The following is a 14,139-nucleotide window of genomic DNA, read 5'->3' as shown; positions in this document are numbered from 1 at the left end:
CTCTCTCCTTTATTTTTTGTCATCAAAAGAATAAAATGCTATTTCCGAAATGTTTTGAGAGCTACCACAGCCTTTTCAGCAAAGACTTCTGGTTCATGCTACCGCCAAATCAAAATCTTCGTGCTAAGTCGCAGTACCCGTCTCTCTGATTGACACTTGTCGCACTCCTGAGAAGTCCCTGTGGTGAGCTGTCATCGCACCGTTTATTTTCAGCCTCCTACCACAGGAATAAATATGGAATGACAGATGTTTAACACACACATTTCTTTTTCTTTCTTTCTTTTTTTTGTTTTGTTCATTTCATATGAAGAGAGAAGCAAGAAATTTTAGGTTCAGATGTTAGACAGGCCTGCCTTACAACTGAAAAGAGTTATGGATGGGTCAATGAAATGTATAGGTCAAAAGAAGAAGACCATAAAATTATAAATGCACTTTCATGTACCAACATTATATGGAGACAAATGTTGTTTTTCAAAGATTTTAAAACAAGACAGAGTTGTGCTGCTGAAGTGACCCTGAGCCATTGTCTGTGTTCCCTAAATTACCAAAATGAGACATCAATACTTGGAATGCACCGCTCCACGTTTTTTCACTTCCGATCCCGATACCCAAATTTGGGTATCTACTGATACTGTTCTGATACCAGAGCTCTGTTTGATTTAACATTATTATTATAATTATTGTTGTTGATTTTATATATGAGGCTGTGATAAACTCCTCTCTACAGTAAAGTATGAAATGTACAAATGTATGTATGTATTCTCTCAAAAGACAACTTGAGGTTAGTATAAAGGTCAGAAAAGGAAGAAGTACAAACTATTTTTTGTTCAATTTGGACAATGTGGGGGTCTGAGTGACGTCATCATCTCATAATAAACTTGTTATAGCTTTAAAACCTCAGAATCACTTTATCAATCCCTGGAGAAATTCTTTGGCAATGCAGCACAAACTGCAATGTTTCCAGCTCTAACGCAACTCAAACCATTGCGACCACTTTCAGGGAGTTTAACATGGAGTGGGAAGGAGTTTCACAGAGGTTTGAATCGCTTACGACAATGGAGGCGTGAGCTGTTCAATGTTTTGATGCCACAATCAGTGCCATTCTCTTTGACAAGCTGGCATTTTAAAACGGAGATGTCTGGCGGCAGAACGACTGCCTGGACAACGGCTTCGCAAACAACCACGTCAATGCTTTGTAGTGTTTTTAAGCGTGAAATATGTCCAAGCAGCGACATGTTGCCATGGAAAGTCGGATAGCACAAAGCTACTTCCCTAGCCTGTTCGCTGGCTGCAAACTGTGGAATGGATTTCCTGACTCATTGAGATCTGCCTCCGTTCAGGAAATACATTCCACAGTTTGCAGCCAGCGAGCAGAGCAGCAGCAGGGAAACAGTTGTGGAGCCATTTGAGCAACGGTAAAGTGCCTTTGTGGCGGGGCTCTCTTTCAGTCCAAGGACTACTAATAATAATTACCACCACGCTCCATATGACAAGTCCAGATTTGCATTTATTTCCCTCAAAACAGTGCCGGTGCTCAGTATTTACAGTGCAAGAACAAAAATATATATTTACCGTACAAAAACAAAACCCAAACAAAACCTGATATCAGCTCCTCTCTTAGCTGCTGGTTTTCACGAGTTTCTTGTGATCTGTGCTCTCACAAGCACCTGCAGGGACAGACTCCTCAGTACAGTTTCCCACCCTGCTTTTAAAGGGTAAGCCCCTCCCCCGGACATGGGATGACTTCTCTCAGCCAATCACATTCATGAAAAATACATGTTCAACTCTTTTTTAAACGGATCCTCACTTTTTCTCCCAAAGCAAACAAAACATTTTCCCCAGCAAAATGGGAAATAATTATATTCAAAAAGAAAAATAAATAATTATTTCAAAGTACCTCATGGTCACATGACCAAACTTTCCGTGCGGGTGAGCTACATAGTCTCGGAGTTAGCTCCGCCCCGTCTTGGTTCTCCACTGCCGTGAGGCGTCATGTCATGGTAAGCAATTCGTGTGTATGTATGAATGTGTGAATGTTTGTGTAGGTAAATCACAGCAGTCAGGTGTGCACCCCTGTCCGGCTATGCTAACGGTTGGAGAGAGAGGGCAATGAGCTAAGTGAATGACCTGATGTGCAGTACGGAGGGGAATGAGGAAGTGAGTGTGACGTGTATGTTTGGGTGTATGAGCGTGCGTGTGACAGTGTGCCGCTGCCCTGTTACTGCTCCGTCACAGCCTTTTATACGACGACGTCTCACGTGACAACGATACGATGAAGGGAGCCATTGGAATATGATACACCATGATCAGACAATATGGTAACAGGTCACTACTAAAGTAGTGAAAGACAGTCAGCAAACGCCAGCACACCAGCAGCAGCGTGGATATAAAGCCATGTTTTGGTGGAACTGTGTGATTTGTCGACTGAGTTTCCTGTTCCAGGCTGCCAGTAGAGACATCCAATCGACTCCAGGTCTCAGCATGCTTGCTTGTCAAGAGAAGCTCATGAGTGGCTCTCTCTTGTAACCTGTTGTCATTCATTGCATTTTCTTTCACCTGCAACCAGTCTGACTACTCTCCTCTGACCTCTGACACCGATCAAGCACCTTCGCTGCGAAACAACCGCTCACCGAGTATTTTCTTTTTCTGCACCCGTTCGCTGGAAACTCTCCAGATGATTGTGTGGGGACAGACAGAGCAGATTGACAATTTGGTGAACAATTAAACCAGCACCCTTGCTGTGTCCAGAGTCATCTTTTTCATCTTTTATTCTGCTTAATCCCACGTGATGTTGCAGGGTGTTGGAGACAACCACAACCAATTATGTATAATTTGACACTTTTCTAATTCATCTTTTAGTAATGAGTAAAACAAGACTCATATTGGTTGGTTTTACATATCACCCAATGGCCATAATCATATCAGAAACCTTTTCTTCCCACAGTACAGTCTAATTTGGCTTTAAATAGAATCTTCTTTGCGTTGCCTCACAGCTATGATAACAGCGCAAACCGTGCACAGGTGGTCACTGTCTGTGAACCTCTCAAAATCGGATTTCAGGCCGTTTTATTCCTTGTAGAGGAGCACACTGGAGTGAATGGCCAACTGTTTCTATCTATTTAGCTCATTAGGTGAAAGCCACTGGTAATAGGACCCTGATCAAGGCAGAGCGCCAGGATTTTTTTTCCCTTGTTTGTTCAATGTTGTAGAAAATAAGCACAAAGTAATTCCAGCAGTAGGGATGTCACCTCAGCGAGAGAGTACGCCTTATAGATTTTTGCCCACAGTCTCTTGGGGTTTTAGAAAATGTACAATCATCGTTCGTATTTCCATACTTTGCCAAACCACAGGCAGGGAGTCCATTACCGTGTCGGTGCCACCGACACGGTCTTGTCTGACTTTTTATAGTAGAACTCACATTGCACGGTGCCTCGCCAGGAAGGAGTGCTGCTGTTTCTTTTGTCATGGGACAATGGCAGGGTGGCGAGATGAAATATTTACTGTGAAACACTTGAAGCAGAAGTTATGCTGGGTGAGAGTGTTGCAGCAAATTCCTTGTTTACGTTGCCGCCTCCCACCCACCGTCTGTTTTCACGTGTTTCGAAGCAGCAGCTCTGAAAACACAAGTGACATTGTTTAGTCATGGGCGCAGTTGTAAAGCAACAATAGTGACACTGGTTTTTAACCTCGATAACGCTTTTAATTTTACAATATGTTTTCCATTCATTGTAGTAATTTTACATTTTCTCACCATTTTCTGATGAACCAGTTGCTTCTGTCATCAACGTGTATCTGTGTAAACACGTTGTACATTAACAAGAAACGCATTTATATCCTCCGTTTTGCGATCTGATCTCCATCAAACTCACAATTACAGACTTCAGGAGCTATTGACATTTCATGTATTCACTGAACACAACCATTAAACATTCAAGGAGATTTATTCCTCAAATTACTTCCTGCTGAAATCTGTTTGTGCTCAAATAAAGCTCAAACATTTCCATTAGCTGGACCAGTAGTTTCCAACCTGGAAGAAAGAGAACTTGATTAAGAGTCTTAACACTTAGAGAAGACCTGGAAAATTGCTTCTTGCCTTTATTTTAGCGGCTCCTGCATGTTCATGACGGTGTGTGTGCCCATCCATGTTTTCTCTCTCTGCAGTCAGGCAGGTCAGGCAGTTTTGGAGAGCTCCATGGGAAAAAGAGAAAGGATGAGAACTGTATTCAACAGAACACCACCAGTTTAGCTATATACTTATATACAGTATCTGTGAAAGTTTCTGTGAACTCCTCCCACAGGTCTGGACTCTGATTTAATCTCTCCAAAATGTACATTTTCTATTTTTGAAGTCATCCGGTGCAGCATGTACTGACATTAACTTGGAGGATAGTTTGAAAACTCTGAGTAAAAGCACCAAATACTGTGTTTTTGACATTACATAATGCTGCATTTTCTTCCTGCAGTAGTTCTATTTAGTGGCAGTACATCACAGACAACCTACTCTGTAATATACTACTATAACACTGTGCCTGTTCAATTTGCTGAGGTATAATAGCCCTTAGCTGTGACTTTAGCCTTCTTCTTCACCTCACTGAGCATTCTGTTGTTCCTTCAGAGTCTTTTTGGCTGGCTGCCCACTTCTGGCAGCAGTAGCCACGGTACTAAGTGATCTACATTCACAGACAGTCTGTGTCAAGGTGGACCGCTGAATTCTTAATGCCTTTGTAACGCCTTTCAATCTACAGTTGAGCTACTTGTCGATCAAAGTCATCACCGATCTTTTTTTAGTGAGGGATGTCGCGCATCCGGACATGTTTCGTCTGTTTGTTGTACATCACAATCACACGTTGTTTAAATCTTATTTTACTGGTTGTACCTAAGGTTTGCTCACACCTCACCTCATTGAGCTTTTTGTCACACATCACCACCTTTTTTCCAACTCCTCTATAAGTGGCATGTGAGATTCTACAGTGGTGCTGTTATGAAGTGAAGTACATACAATTTATTTATACCTCTACCTTGAATAATTTTGCTGAGTACCAGACCCTGAACGGAGCTCATATGAATGTGATGCATTTGGAAGTTTTCAATGTTTCCACTTAGATTTGTCGAACATCTGCCGTGAAGGCCACACTTAAGTTACGTTCACACTGAAGGAAAACACGACACAATTCCTTATATTCAATCTGCTCTGTGGTCGTCTCAACGTTAAAATTCCAATTCTTGCACAGCAGACCCAGGCGTCGATCGTATATGTTACTAATTCTGATGTCTTTTAAAGCCTTCTGAACTTGCAACTTGGACATAATTCACGTGAGACTGAGTCATGCATCTGATCTAGAGGAAGCAACACCACCAACATATTAAACGCTTAGCTCTGTTTTTATCTCAATTTCCTTCTTCTGCCCATCGTCGTTTTGTCTAGATTTTGTCAGCTCCTATTGCAAAACCATTTCAAAATGGATCTGCACACTAACCAGTGTTGCCAGATTGGGCAAGTCTCCCCCAGATGGGGGAGCCAAATTCTCTTACATTTTCACTTTGTTTATTTAGTGCAGTTCTGTGCTTACAGGTTTTTCTTTTTCCTTTTTTCTTTTTTTTTTTTTAATACACATAATAATAGCTTTACAGTTTTAACATGATTTCTAGAGGTTGAGATTTGGGCAGTTTTTTTATTGAGATGTAAAGGTTTTTACATTTTTTAGGGCTGGAAACAGTCACATCTGGCAACCCTGGCGTTGAGAATTGTGTCATCCATATTTACTCCTGCAAACAGCGTGCTCGGCGTGACGTTACGCCTTCTGCAAATGCAGGTCACTCTGGGGTCGGATGACATTCACACTGTTGTCTGATGGAGGTTGTATTTAAAATGCTGTATGAACTATCACGCAAAGAAACTGAATCTTAGCAAGAAATCTGCAAACCTCCAGTGTGAATGTAGCCTCAGTCACGACTTGGCTTTACCAAACAATGATAATGGACATTCCTTAGCACTGTTGTGTGAGAATTACAAAGAAGTAGTTAATGCACAGAAGCCTTGGTGATGCGTTCCCTAAACATTTACCAAAAAACAGACTGAAGTATTTGAATTAAGTTGATCCATTCCAAGTGCAAGTGACAAAATGTGTTTAGACCATAGATTAATTTGCAGAACCTCTCCTAATACTCAAAGCATGAACCAATTTTTCGGCATTGTCCGCCATGTTTCAGGATGCATAAAGTCGTACAATTTGCACCAAGTGATTTCCCAATGTGGAGGAGCAGTTTCGGGGAAGTGAACCCATCAACACATATCTTTTGAGATCATTGCAGAAGCACATTAGAGCACACTTAATGTCGCCGAGGATGACCAGGCCAAGCATCGTAAAGCTGACTAACAGCAGGATAATTAGCTGAACTGCATCACACCAAGGCACACTGTTACTTTTCTGTATGATATTTTGCTCTTTAATGACTTAAAACAGTGGGTCCCTCATTAAAGTGAAGCCTCAGGCTGGCAGGGACGCATGAACATTAAAAAGCAGCAGCCTTCAATATGTAAACAATGACCAGGTTCCAGGTCTGATCCAGAGTCTGTAAAGCCTCTTTGCGTTTATGGAACATGTGTTAATATGTTTAGCTATTCCAGATTCCTATTTTTGTTACTCTTAGAACCATTATAGCAAATACAAAATGAAAATAGGCATATTTACTATTTAATACTAAATGTTGAATATGCAAATCAGATTAAAATTATGTATGTATGTATAAAAGGAAGTTAAATACACTAATAAGATGACTGTTAAATTTATGGATTTATTTATTTATCTTTTTTACAAATAAGACATTGCCAGAAAAAGTAGGACACAGTTTAAAAAATCTCAGTACAATAATAATGTGAAAAAAGGTCCATGGATATCTGTTTATCACGCATGTTTTCATACAATCAGTTGGGTTTATCTCATTATCTCTAAACTTTTTTTTTTTTTTTTACAAGTGATTAAATGCCAGAATTCCTGTTTTTTCTCCTTCAAATATGTCATTGCCTGCTGCCAATTCATTGAGCAATGTGAATAATTTGTTTGTGTGGAATAGCTGAAATGGTTTCAATTTGAAATCCAAACATTTGAAATATTGTACCTGTTACAAGTGTGGTCTGGATTCAGTTTTATTTTTGACAAATATAGTTGATTGAAAATATCCGTTTTAATGAACCTCAAAAAACATCAATCCAAATGAACCATCCTAATCACTCCTGAGACACTCACAAATATATTCAAACTTCCAGTTCCAATGATTTGGAGCGATCTTATACCAGTGTGACAGAGTCTGATGGAGTTTCTGTTCCGTCCATGGTTTCCAGCTCTCTCTGGGTGATTTAGGTTTCCTTTTGCCCTTCGGGCTCCATGATAACATTTGTCTTGTCTGACAGTCCTGCGTTTTCCTGGATGGTCATCTCCAATAGATCTTTATTACGGATTACCACTGGCCATAAGATCCCAAGAACTGAACTCTGGTACTGATGAACAAACAGTTGTGAGATTTTTGGTACCCCTCCATATCTCAACATGTGATATCCACGTTGGTCTTAGAATAGTAGCTTCACCGACCCTTCCCTGTCCACTTTTTCAGAGCCACCGTCAGTAGAACTCATGCCGAGATAGACGTCTTCAATGGCTTCATTATCCAAGGTCATGGTTGGCTTTATTGCTTTTCGTCACCTTAAGTCTGACTGTTTTTGATGCTCAAACGCTGTGCCGATGAAGCTTGTGACTGACCATGAAATATGAAAACCCCAATTTATTCATAGTTCCTCCATAGTCCATACCATACCCGCATCCACACATCTCATCCTCTTTATGTTGTAGCTCATGTTAAACGCCATTAATACAGTCAAGAAAGCAAAGAGTTGTTCAAGGTGCCCAACCATATGTTGATCTTTATTATTCTGCCGTCTCATAGTTACAGCACACTAATTTCAGCCGTCTTTTCCTCTTAAGTGCTTATATTTATCTCTGTTTTTTTTGCCTTTTATCATGGGGAAGCTCAGATGTGGAGTAGCAGGGTTTGCTAATCTCAGTCACATCTCGTTTCCTTGTTGTTATTCTCCTTCAGACGGCACGCTGTGTTTTCCTCAGACAGTCCTCTCTCTCGCTCCACACTCACGAGCATGAAAGCTTTGACAGCTAAGCGGCGCTCGGAGTGAGAGAGAGGGGGAGAAAGAGAGAGAGCGTGGCGAAGAGCGTATGCTAAGAAATGGAAAGTAAATCGACAGCAGACAGGGGTCACTGCTTTTCAGCTTACAGACTCAGTTGCTGGGGAAAAGAAAAAAAAAATAGACAAGAAAAAAAATATCATAAGGGGGTGGTCAGCAGTCACTTCCCAACTTGCGTTCTTTCACTGATGGCACTGTGGCCACAAAAGAAGTCCCATGCATTGTTCGGTGTAACGAAGGGTATCATGCAGTGCAAAGAGTGTGCGGAGACAGCGGCTCCAGCTCACCAGCTACGGCCTCGCTGTGTTTTCCTCATGAAATCCTTTCACGAGCACCATGCTGTTGCCTGCCATCCAGATGGGGTTATTTACTATACTGCAGGGGTCACTAGAGACTTTATAGCTCTGCCCCTGGGTGCTATCAGCTCCAAGGAATGATATATTCTCACAAAAGCCACGCTAACACCCCCCCCCCCCCCCCCCCCTCCTCCTCCTTCTGCGTGTCCCACTCTGTGAAGATGGCTGCCATAACTTTATATTTGTACACAGCTGCCTTGACATGCTATTACGTGGCCACATGTACCGTCTTTATTTCTCTCGCGCTGCGCTCGCTCTGGCCACGGAAAGAAGTGGAAAGGCATGATAGACGAGCTACATTCATAAAACTATCTTTTCATTTGCGCCACTTGGCTGTGTTTGCCGTCTGGCGCGCCGGCTTCGTCACTCCTTCCTGTCGCCGGGCGGACGCCGTGTGCGGGAGGAAAGCCCGGGCAGCCGAGGCACCGGTGTCAGGATCCAGGATATTAACAAACAAAGCCTTGGAGACTGGGGGGTATTGATTGAGTGCATTCCTCTGGCATGTTTTCCTGAGGTCGCCTTCATCCACTAACGCCGGCGCTTAAGCCCCGTCTCTGCTCCCGTGCCCAGACCTCGAGATCAAGGCAAAGAACCCCCCCCCTGCAACACGCTCCATCTGTTCTGGCTGGGACTGTTGCTCCCCTCCATGTGTTGGGACTGAAGAGGCTTCTCCTCGCCACCAGACACAGAAGAGTCACCCTCTTGCCAGTGTGGATGACAGCCTATCCTGGGCCACTTTGTCTTGAGCTGGCACTTTGCGAAGGAAACACCGACCAGCAGCTGAGTGGGCCGGAGTGCAACTCATCGCTCTCTCCCTCCAATTTGCATTTTAAATAAGTTTGTGAGCAAACTTGATTTTTGCATTGATTGCCATGAAAACATTTCGAAGCGAAATGTCTCGATACAGTGGAAATATAGTAGGACCTGATGGGATACCAATATTGAAATATCACAATGAAAACAATAATGAATAAATATTAACACTATTCTGATACGGAACCGATTGGAGCCAATAGAATATGACTTTAAAACTGGGAGTTTAGATAGTTTCCTTATTGTTATTGTATCATACAACAAAATTAAACATACTTGCATCATACAGTTAAAAGTATAAAACCACATATCAAGACAACACTGTCACTTGAGGATATGCATTTGCTTTGAATTTACTTTTACAGGTTGTATATTGCACAAAATAACCATGTATTTCTACTTTTCTTGTTATATTATTCTATTCTTGATCATTATTGGAAAATCCTCTAACAAGGTTTATCAAAAGAGAAATCCAGAGTAAATTTAGGCTTTGATAATTTTTGAGTTCTGCATTTACATGGCAATGTTTGGAAAATGATACAATTAGGTAATGATCATGTTGGGTCACTGGTGGGTGTTTTTGAAACTCACCCAGACACATTATAAACAATATAAATATGGACTGGCAGTCATGCCACTCTACTCGCACATGTGTTGCATTTTCCCTCCGTTTCCGTGGAGACGGAGTCTGAGCGTCTCTGAGAAGTTCCTCCTTGGGAGCAATTTTCAAAAAAGTTGCGTTTTCAGTGACTCCAAACACCATTGTCATGTAAACGGACACACAAAATACAGTGTGTTGTGGAAGTTCTCACATTATAACATGAAACATTTTTATCACAGAGTGACTCACAGGTTTAGTGATGTGATTTTAGTAATAAAAAACAAATCCCTGCTTATTTTCTTTGAGGATTTACATTTGCCATCATTCCACATGAAAAAAAAAAACTATAAAACTGCTGTGAAAATCAACTGGAGCATGTGTTTGAGGCAGATAATTGACCTGTCGTGTGCATCTGAGTCTCTGTTGTTTTGAATAATATGTATGGCCTCTCACCAGTTATTTTGACGTGTGTTCCCTGCTGTATTGATCTAAACACTTACTGTATACTCGCGGTAACACTCATTACCTGCTCACCGATGTAGCGGCTGTAATGTTTAATTGGAATTTTGACCTTAGAGTGCAGATCAATGCTGCATATAGAAATAATGCATGTGCTTCTTTGGGCGTCATCTTTTCAGCACTGGACAGGATCCAACCACATGCTGCTGGTTAAGATTAGTATTATATCTTTTTCCTTCCATGTGTAACTTTCATCTTCGCTGTCTACTTGTCTGTTGAATGGTGCAGTGAGGGGCTGGTTCGGTATGTGCGAGAAATTCATGGCTGCTGTGTGTTTAATGACACCAAAGTGGTGAAGCTTTTCTGCGATTGGACAGTCATACTGAAAGAGCTGGGCGCCACTGGGCTGATGAATACATGGACAACAGACCTCACCGACATTTAAGTAGATGCCTCATTGGAGCTGATGCTTTAGCATGGCGGCCATCTTGGATGGATCACCCCCTGTATATCCTCTCTGAATTACACTACAAATCGCGGAGTATTTTCACGGTTTTTTCACACAGTTTATTTTCTTACAAATGGCAGATGTGTATAGTTATGATCACAACACGACACAGCTCCGTGACATCAGTCCTGGTACATATATGGGGATGACTTGCATTATGTCCATACTTTTTTCTTGGCTTTGCAGGTAGTGTGCATGCGACAGACTGTGCAGCCAATGTGGTGAAATAAAGCTTTGTAACAAAACCCATGTGGCATGGAGATATGTCACATAAAGGCATCGTTTGACATGTGTGGTTGAACACATTAATGAAATGGTCAAGTCTTTTCTGGGCATTATTGATCATACAGACTCAAGGTGACTGTTGGAGTCTCTCCATTAAAAGATTCCACAATATCTTGTTCCTGCATGCAGAGACATTTTGTAAAATGATAATTGCTGTAAAATGATGTATTGGATGTTTATTTTTTATTTTTTTATGAACTATGCAGGATTTTTTAATGAGTTTGACTTCCGCGATCAGTTATTTACAGACGAACGAGTGCCAAGAAGCCAGCTTTGGCCCAAAATGATCCTTTTTGACCTTTACGACTTGTTTTATGAAGAAATCTGCCAAATGAAAATCCTTGTTTTTCCCCCCAATAGAGACGAGCAGTTCGATGTTGAGGCTCATTTGTGGAGCAGCTTTCGTGTATAAACCTCATGTTAATTGCTGTTTCTCTCCTCCACTCGTGTCATTTTGTCATGGATGTCTTGCTTTTGTGCAGAAAAGGTGACATGTTGCTTTGATCGTTTAACTTATCCAGCTTCTTCTTTTGTCTCTGTCTGTTTCCTCTCTCCCAGGTGACTCCTCTCAAGTCGGTAAGTCCGACTTCTTTTATTTCTCTCACATGGCCTTCTTTTTCCCAGCTCGTGTGAATTTGGTATGAAACAAGGTGAAACTTGTTAAGTTGGAGTCCTTGCTGATGTTACAGGTTTTCACTTGCCCTCGACGCATTGCAGCTTTTCACTTTTGCCTTGCATTGGGAAGGAGGGTGATTTCCAGCAGGCTTTTGTTCAATGATTCTTCGCTTGGATTTGGCCAATTTGATCAGAAACCAAATTTAATTCCGATGTTAATGCAAGTTTCAAAGTTTACAATGATTACTAGCAAGTAGAAATAGGAATTGATACGGTTTTTAAGATTCAGATTCCATTTAAGTGTGTGCGATTTGGTTCTTTATCGATTCTCATTTAGAAAAAAGGAGGAGAAACATGTCGATTATCATTGTGACGGGGCAACGCCGTCAGTAACAGGGCAGCGGCACACATGCACACACGCACACTCGTGCACACCCTCACACACACCCTGCGGCGCGCAGGCAACACACACACATACACATCACACACAGTTCCTCACTTCCCTCCGTACTTCACATCAAGTCATTCAATTAATTCTTCGCCCTCTTACCCAACTGTTAGCATAGTCAGCCAGGGGTGCACACCTGACTGCTGTGTTTTACCTGTGCAAACCTTCACACATTCACACATACACACAGAACTCATACAACTTTGTTCGGTTTAGACGTTCCATGACCTTACAAACTCACAGCGAGGTCTACGGAGGCCGACAACGTTGATGGATTCAGATTCACTCCCGAGCAGATTGAAAATACAATATTCATTCAGTTATCTCTGTTGTGAGTGTGTATGTGCTAATGTTTCTTTGCATATTGATACGATGTCCTCCCTTTGATGAAATATCCACTTTGCAAGTATTGCAAGTTGCTGAAATGTAACTATCCGCCGAGCAAACCAAGGGATGGAGGCTTGTTTGAGACAGACCATCATGTTGGTGTCGCTCCACCCTCCAGGGTCTTCGGGAGTTCAGAGAAAGACTTCAGCTGAAGGTCTCATTCGTTCATTCTTCCTTCCTCTGCCTCTTGAGCACCTTCCCTATTCTCACCATTATAGGGTCGCTTTCTTGTGACTTTCAAAACAACCCTTGCGTTCATCTTTAGCGTAGTATTGTTTGTATTGAGGTCTAAAGTACCATTAACTACAGGGAAATGTATCAAAACCGCTGAATCTGCTGACGCGTTCTATCAGCTTATTACTCAGCGTCGGTGGGGGTTGAAGGCACGAGCAAGGAAAGATCCGGGGTATCCAAGTAGCAATGGACGGACTAATGAGATGTATCAACAACTCGCTCAAACTGTAGAAAAACCGGAGCTGGAACTCTTGCCCCCAGCGCTTTGTGGCAGGCTTTAGTGATGTGTCAGTGTTATCACTCGCCTCCTAATAATTTGCTTTGTCTCGCTGCGGTACCCACGATGCATTATGAACTTTCAGTAGTAATCTACAGCACAGCCGAACGTGGTGCATGTAATGAGAAAAAAAGACACACTTTTTGTCTCCTGCGGGGATGATGGGAAAAGGTTTCCAGTGTGGATTTTTGCCCCTGTGAGCTCTGCACAGTGTTAATTCAAGCATGCCTCCTGATCTGTACACATAAATAGATGTTTGTGTGCGCCAGCCTGTCAAGGTTTGTCCAGCGAGTGTTTGGCCCAGAGATGTCTGACACTGTCGGAATACTAATGTGGCATTTTTTTGTGTGACAACGGTGCCGGGTAGGGACCAGAGGCTTTGGTTGGGGGACATGTTTTAAACCCGGGGGGGGGGGGGGTCATTTAAACACAGCACCTACTCTCTCCTCACAACGACCCGCCAGAGTCAAGATCAAGAGAAAAGAAGGAAGAGAAAGTAATTAAAACATGGATCTGGGAGGGCCAGTGCAAATTGAGTTTCATCTTCATTAAACCCACCGGGCACAAAAAAAAAAGAAAAAAAAACAAAAACAAAAGAAAGAGATAATTCAGTTTTGCTTTGGAGATACTAAGTGATTCTTGCTCAGTTCAACGTGGCTTTGGTTTAAGAAGAAACTGCCGTCACACCGTTTCTGAAGCACTCATGTTTATAATTTCATTGCTGTACATTTTCTCTCTGCATACATCAGTTCCAGAACAGTGGCACCAAAGTTCAGATGTAGGAGTTTAATCACATTCTCCCCAAAGACACACCAGCCAAAATACATTACAGGCTTTTTTTTCTTTCTTTTTTTTTACATTATATTGTATGTGAATTAATAACCTTTATACACATTTTTACTGCTGTAAGGCAGTTAGTATCATGCACTTCTGTCTTTTTCTGTGTGGTTCCTATTTAATAA

At 41.8% G+C, this 14,139-nt stretch overlaps 1 protein-coding gene across 1 annotated transcript in view; it reads left to right on the top strand.

Annotated features, from left to right (window-relative positions):
• The window catches only part of nrxn2b (neurexin 2b), a gene marked incomplete at its 3' end in the record, with an annotated part of 753,200 nt that overhangs the window by 165,655 nt on the left and 573,406 nt on the right, over positions 1 to 14,139 (top strand). Inside the window, exon 3 of the mRNA XM_080519167.1 lies at positions 11,775 to 11,792. Within this exon, the coding sequence (XP_080375293.1) occupies positions 11,775 to 11,792 (18 nt within the window). The remainder of the gene's footprint in view (positions 1 to 11,774; positions 11,793 to 14,139) is intronic.

This window comes from Blennius ocellaris, assembly GCF_963422515.1.
Source record: "Blennius ocellaris genome assembly, chromosome: 23".
NCBI classification, from domain to species: domain Eukaryota; kingdom Metazoa; phylum Chordata; class Actinopteri; order Blenniiformes; family Blenniidae; genus Blennius; species Blennius ocellaris.
This window is presented reverse-complemented; position numbering and strand designations above follow the sequence as displayed.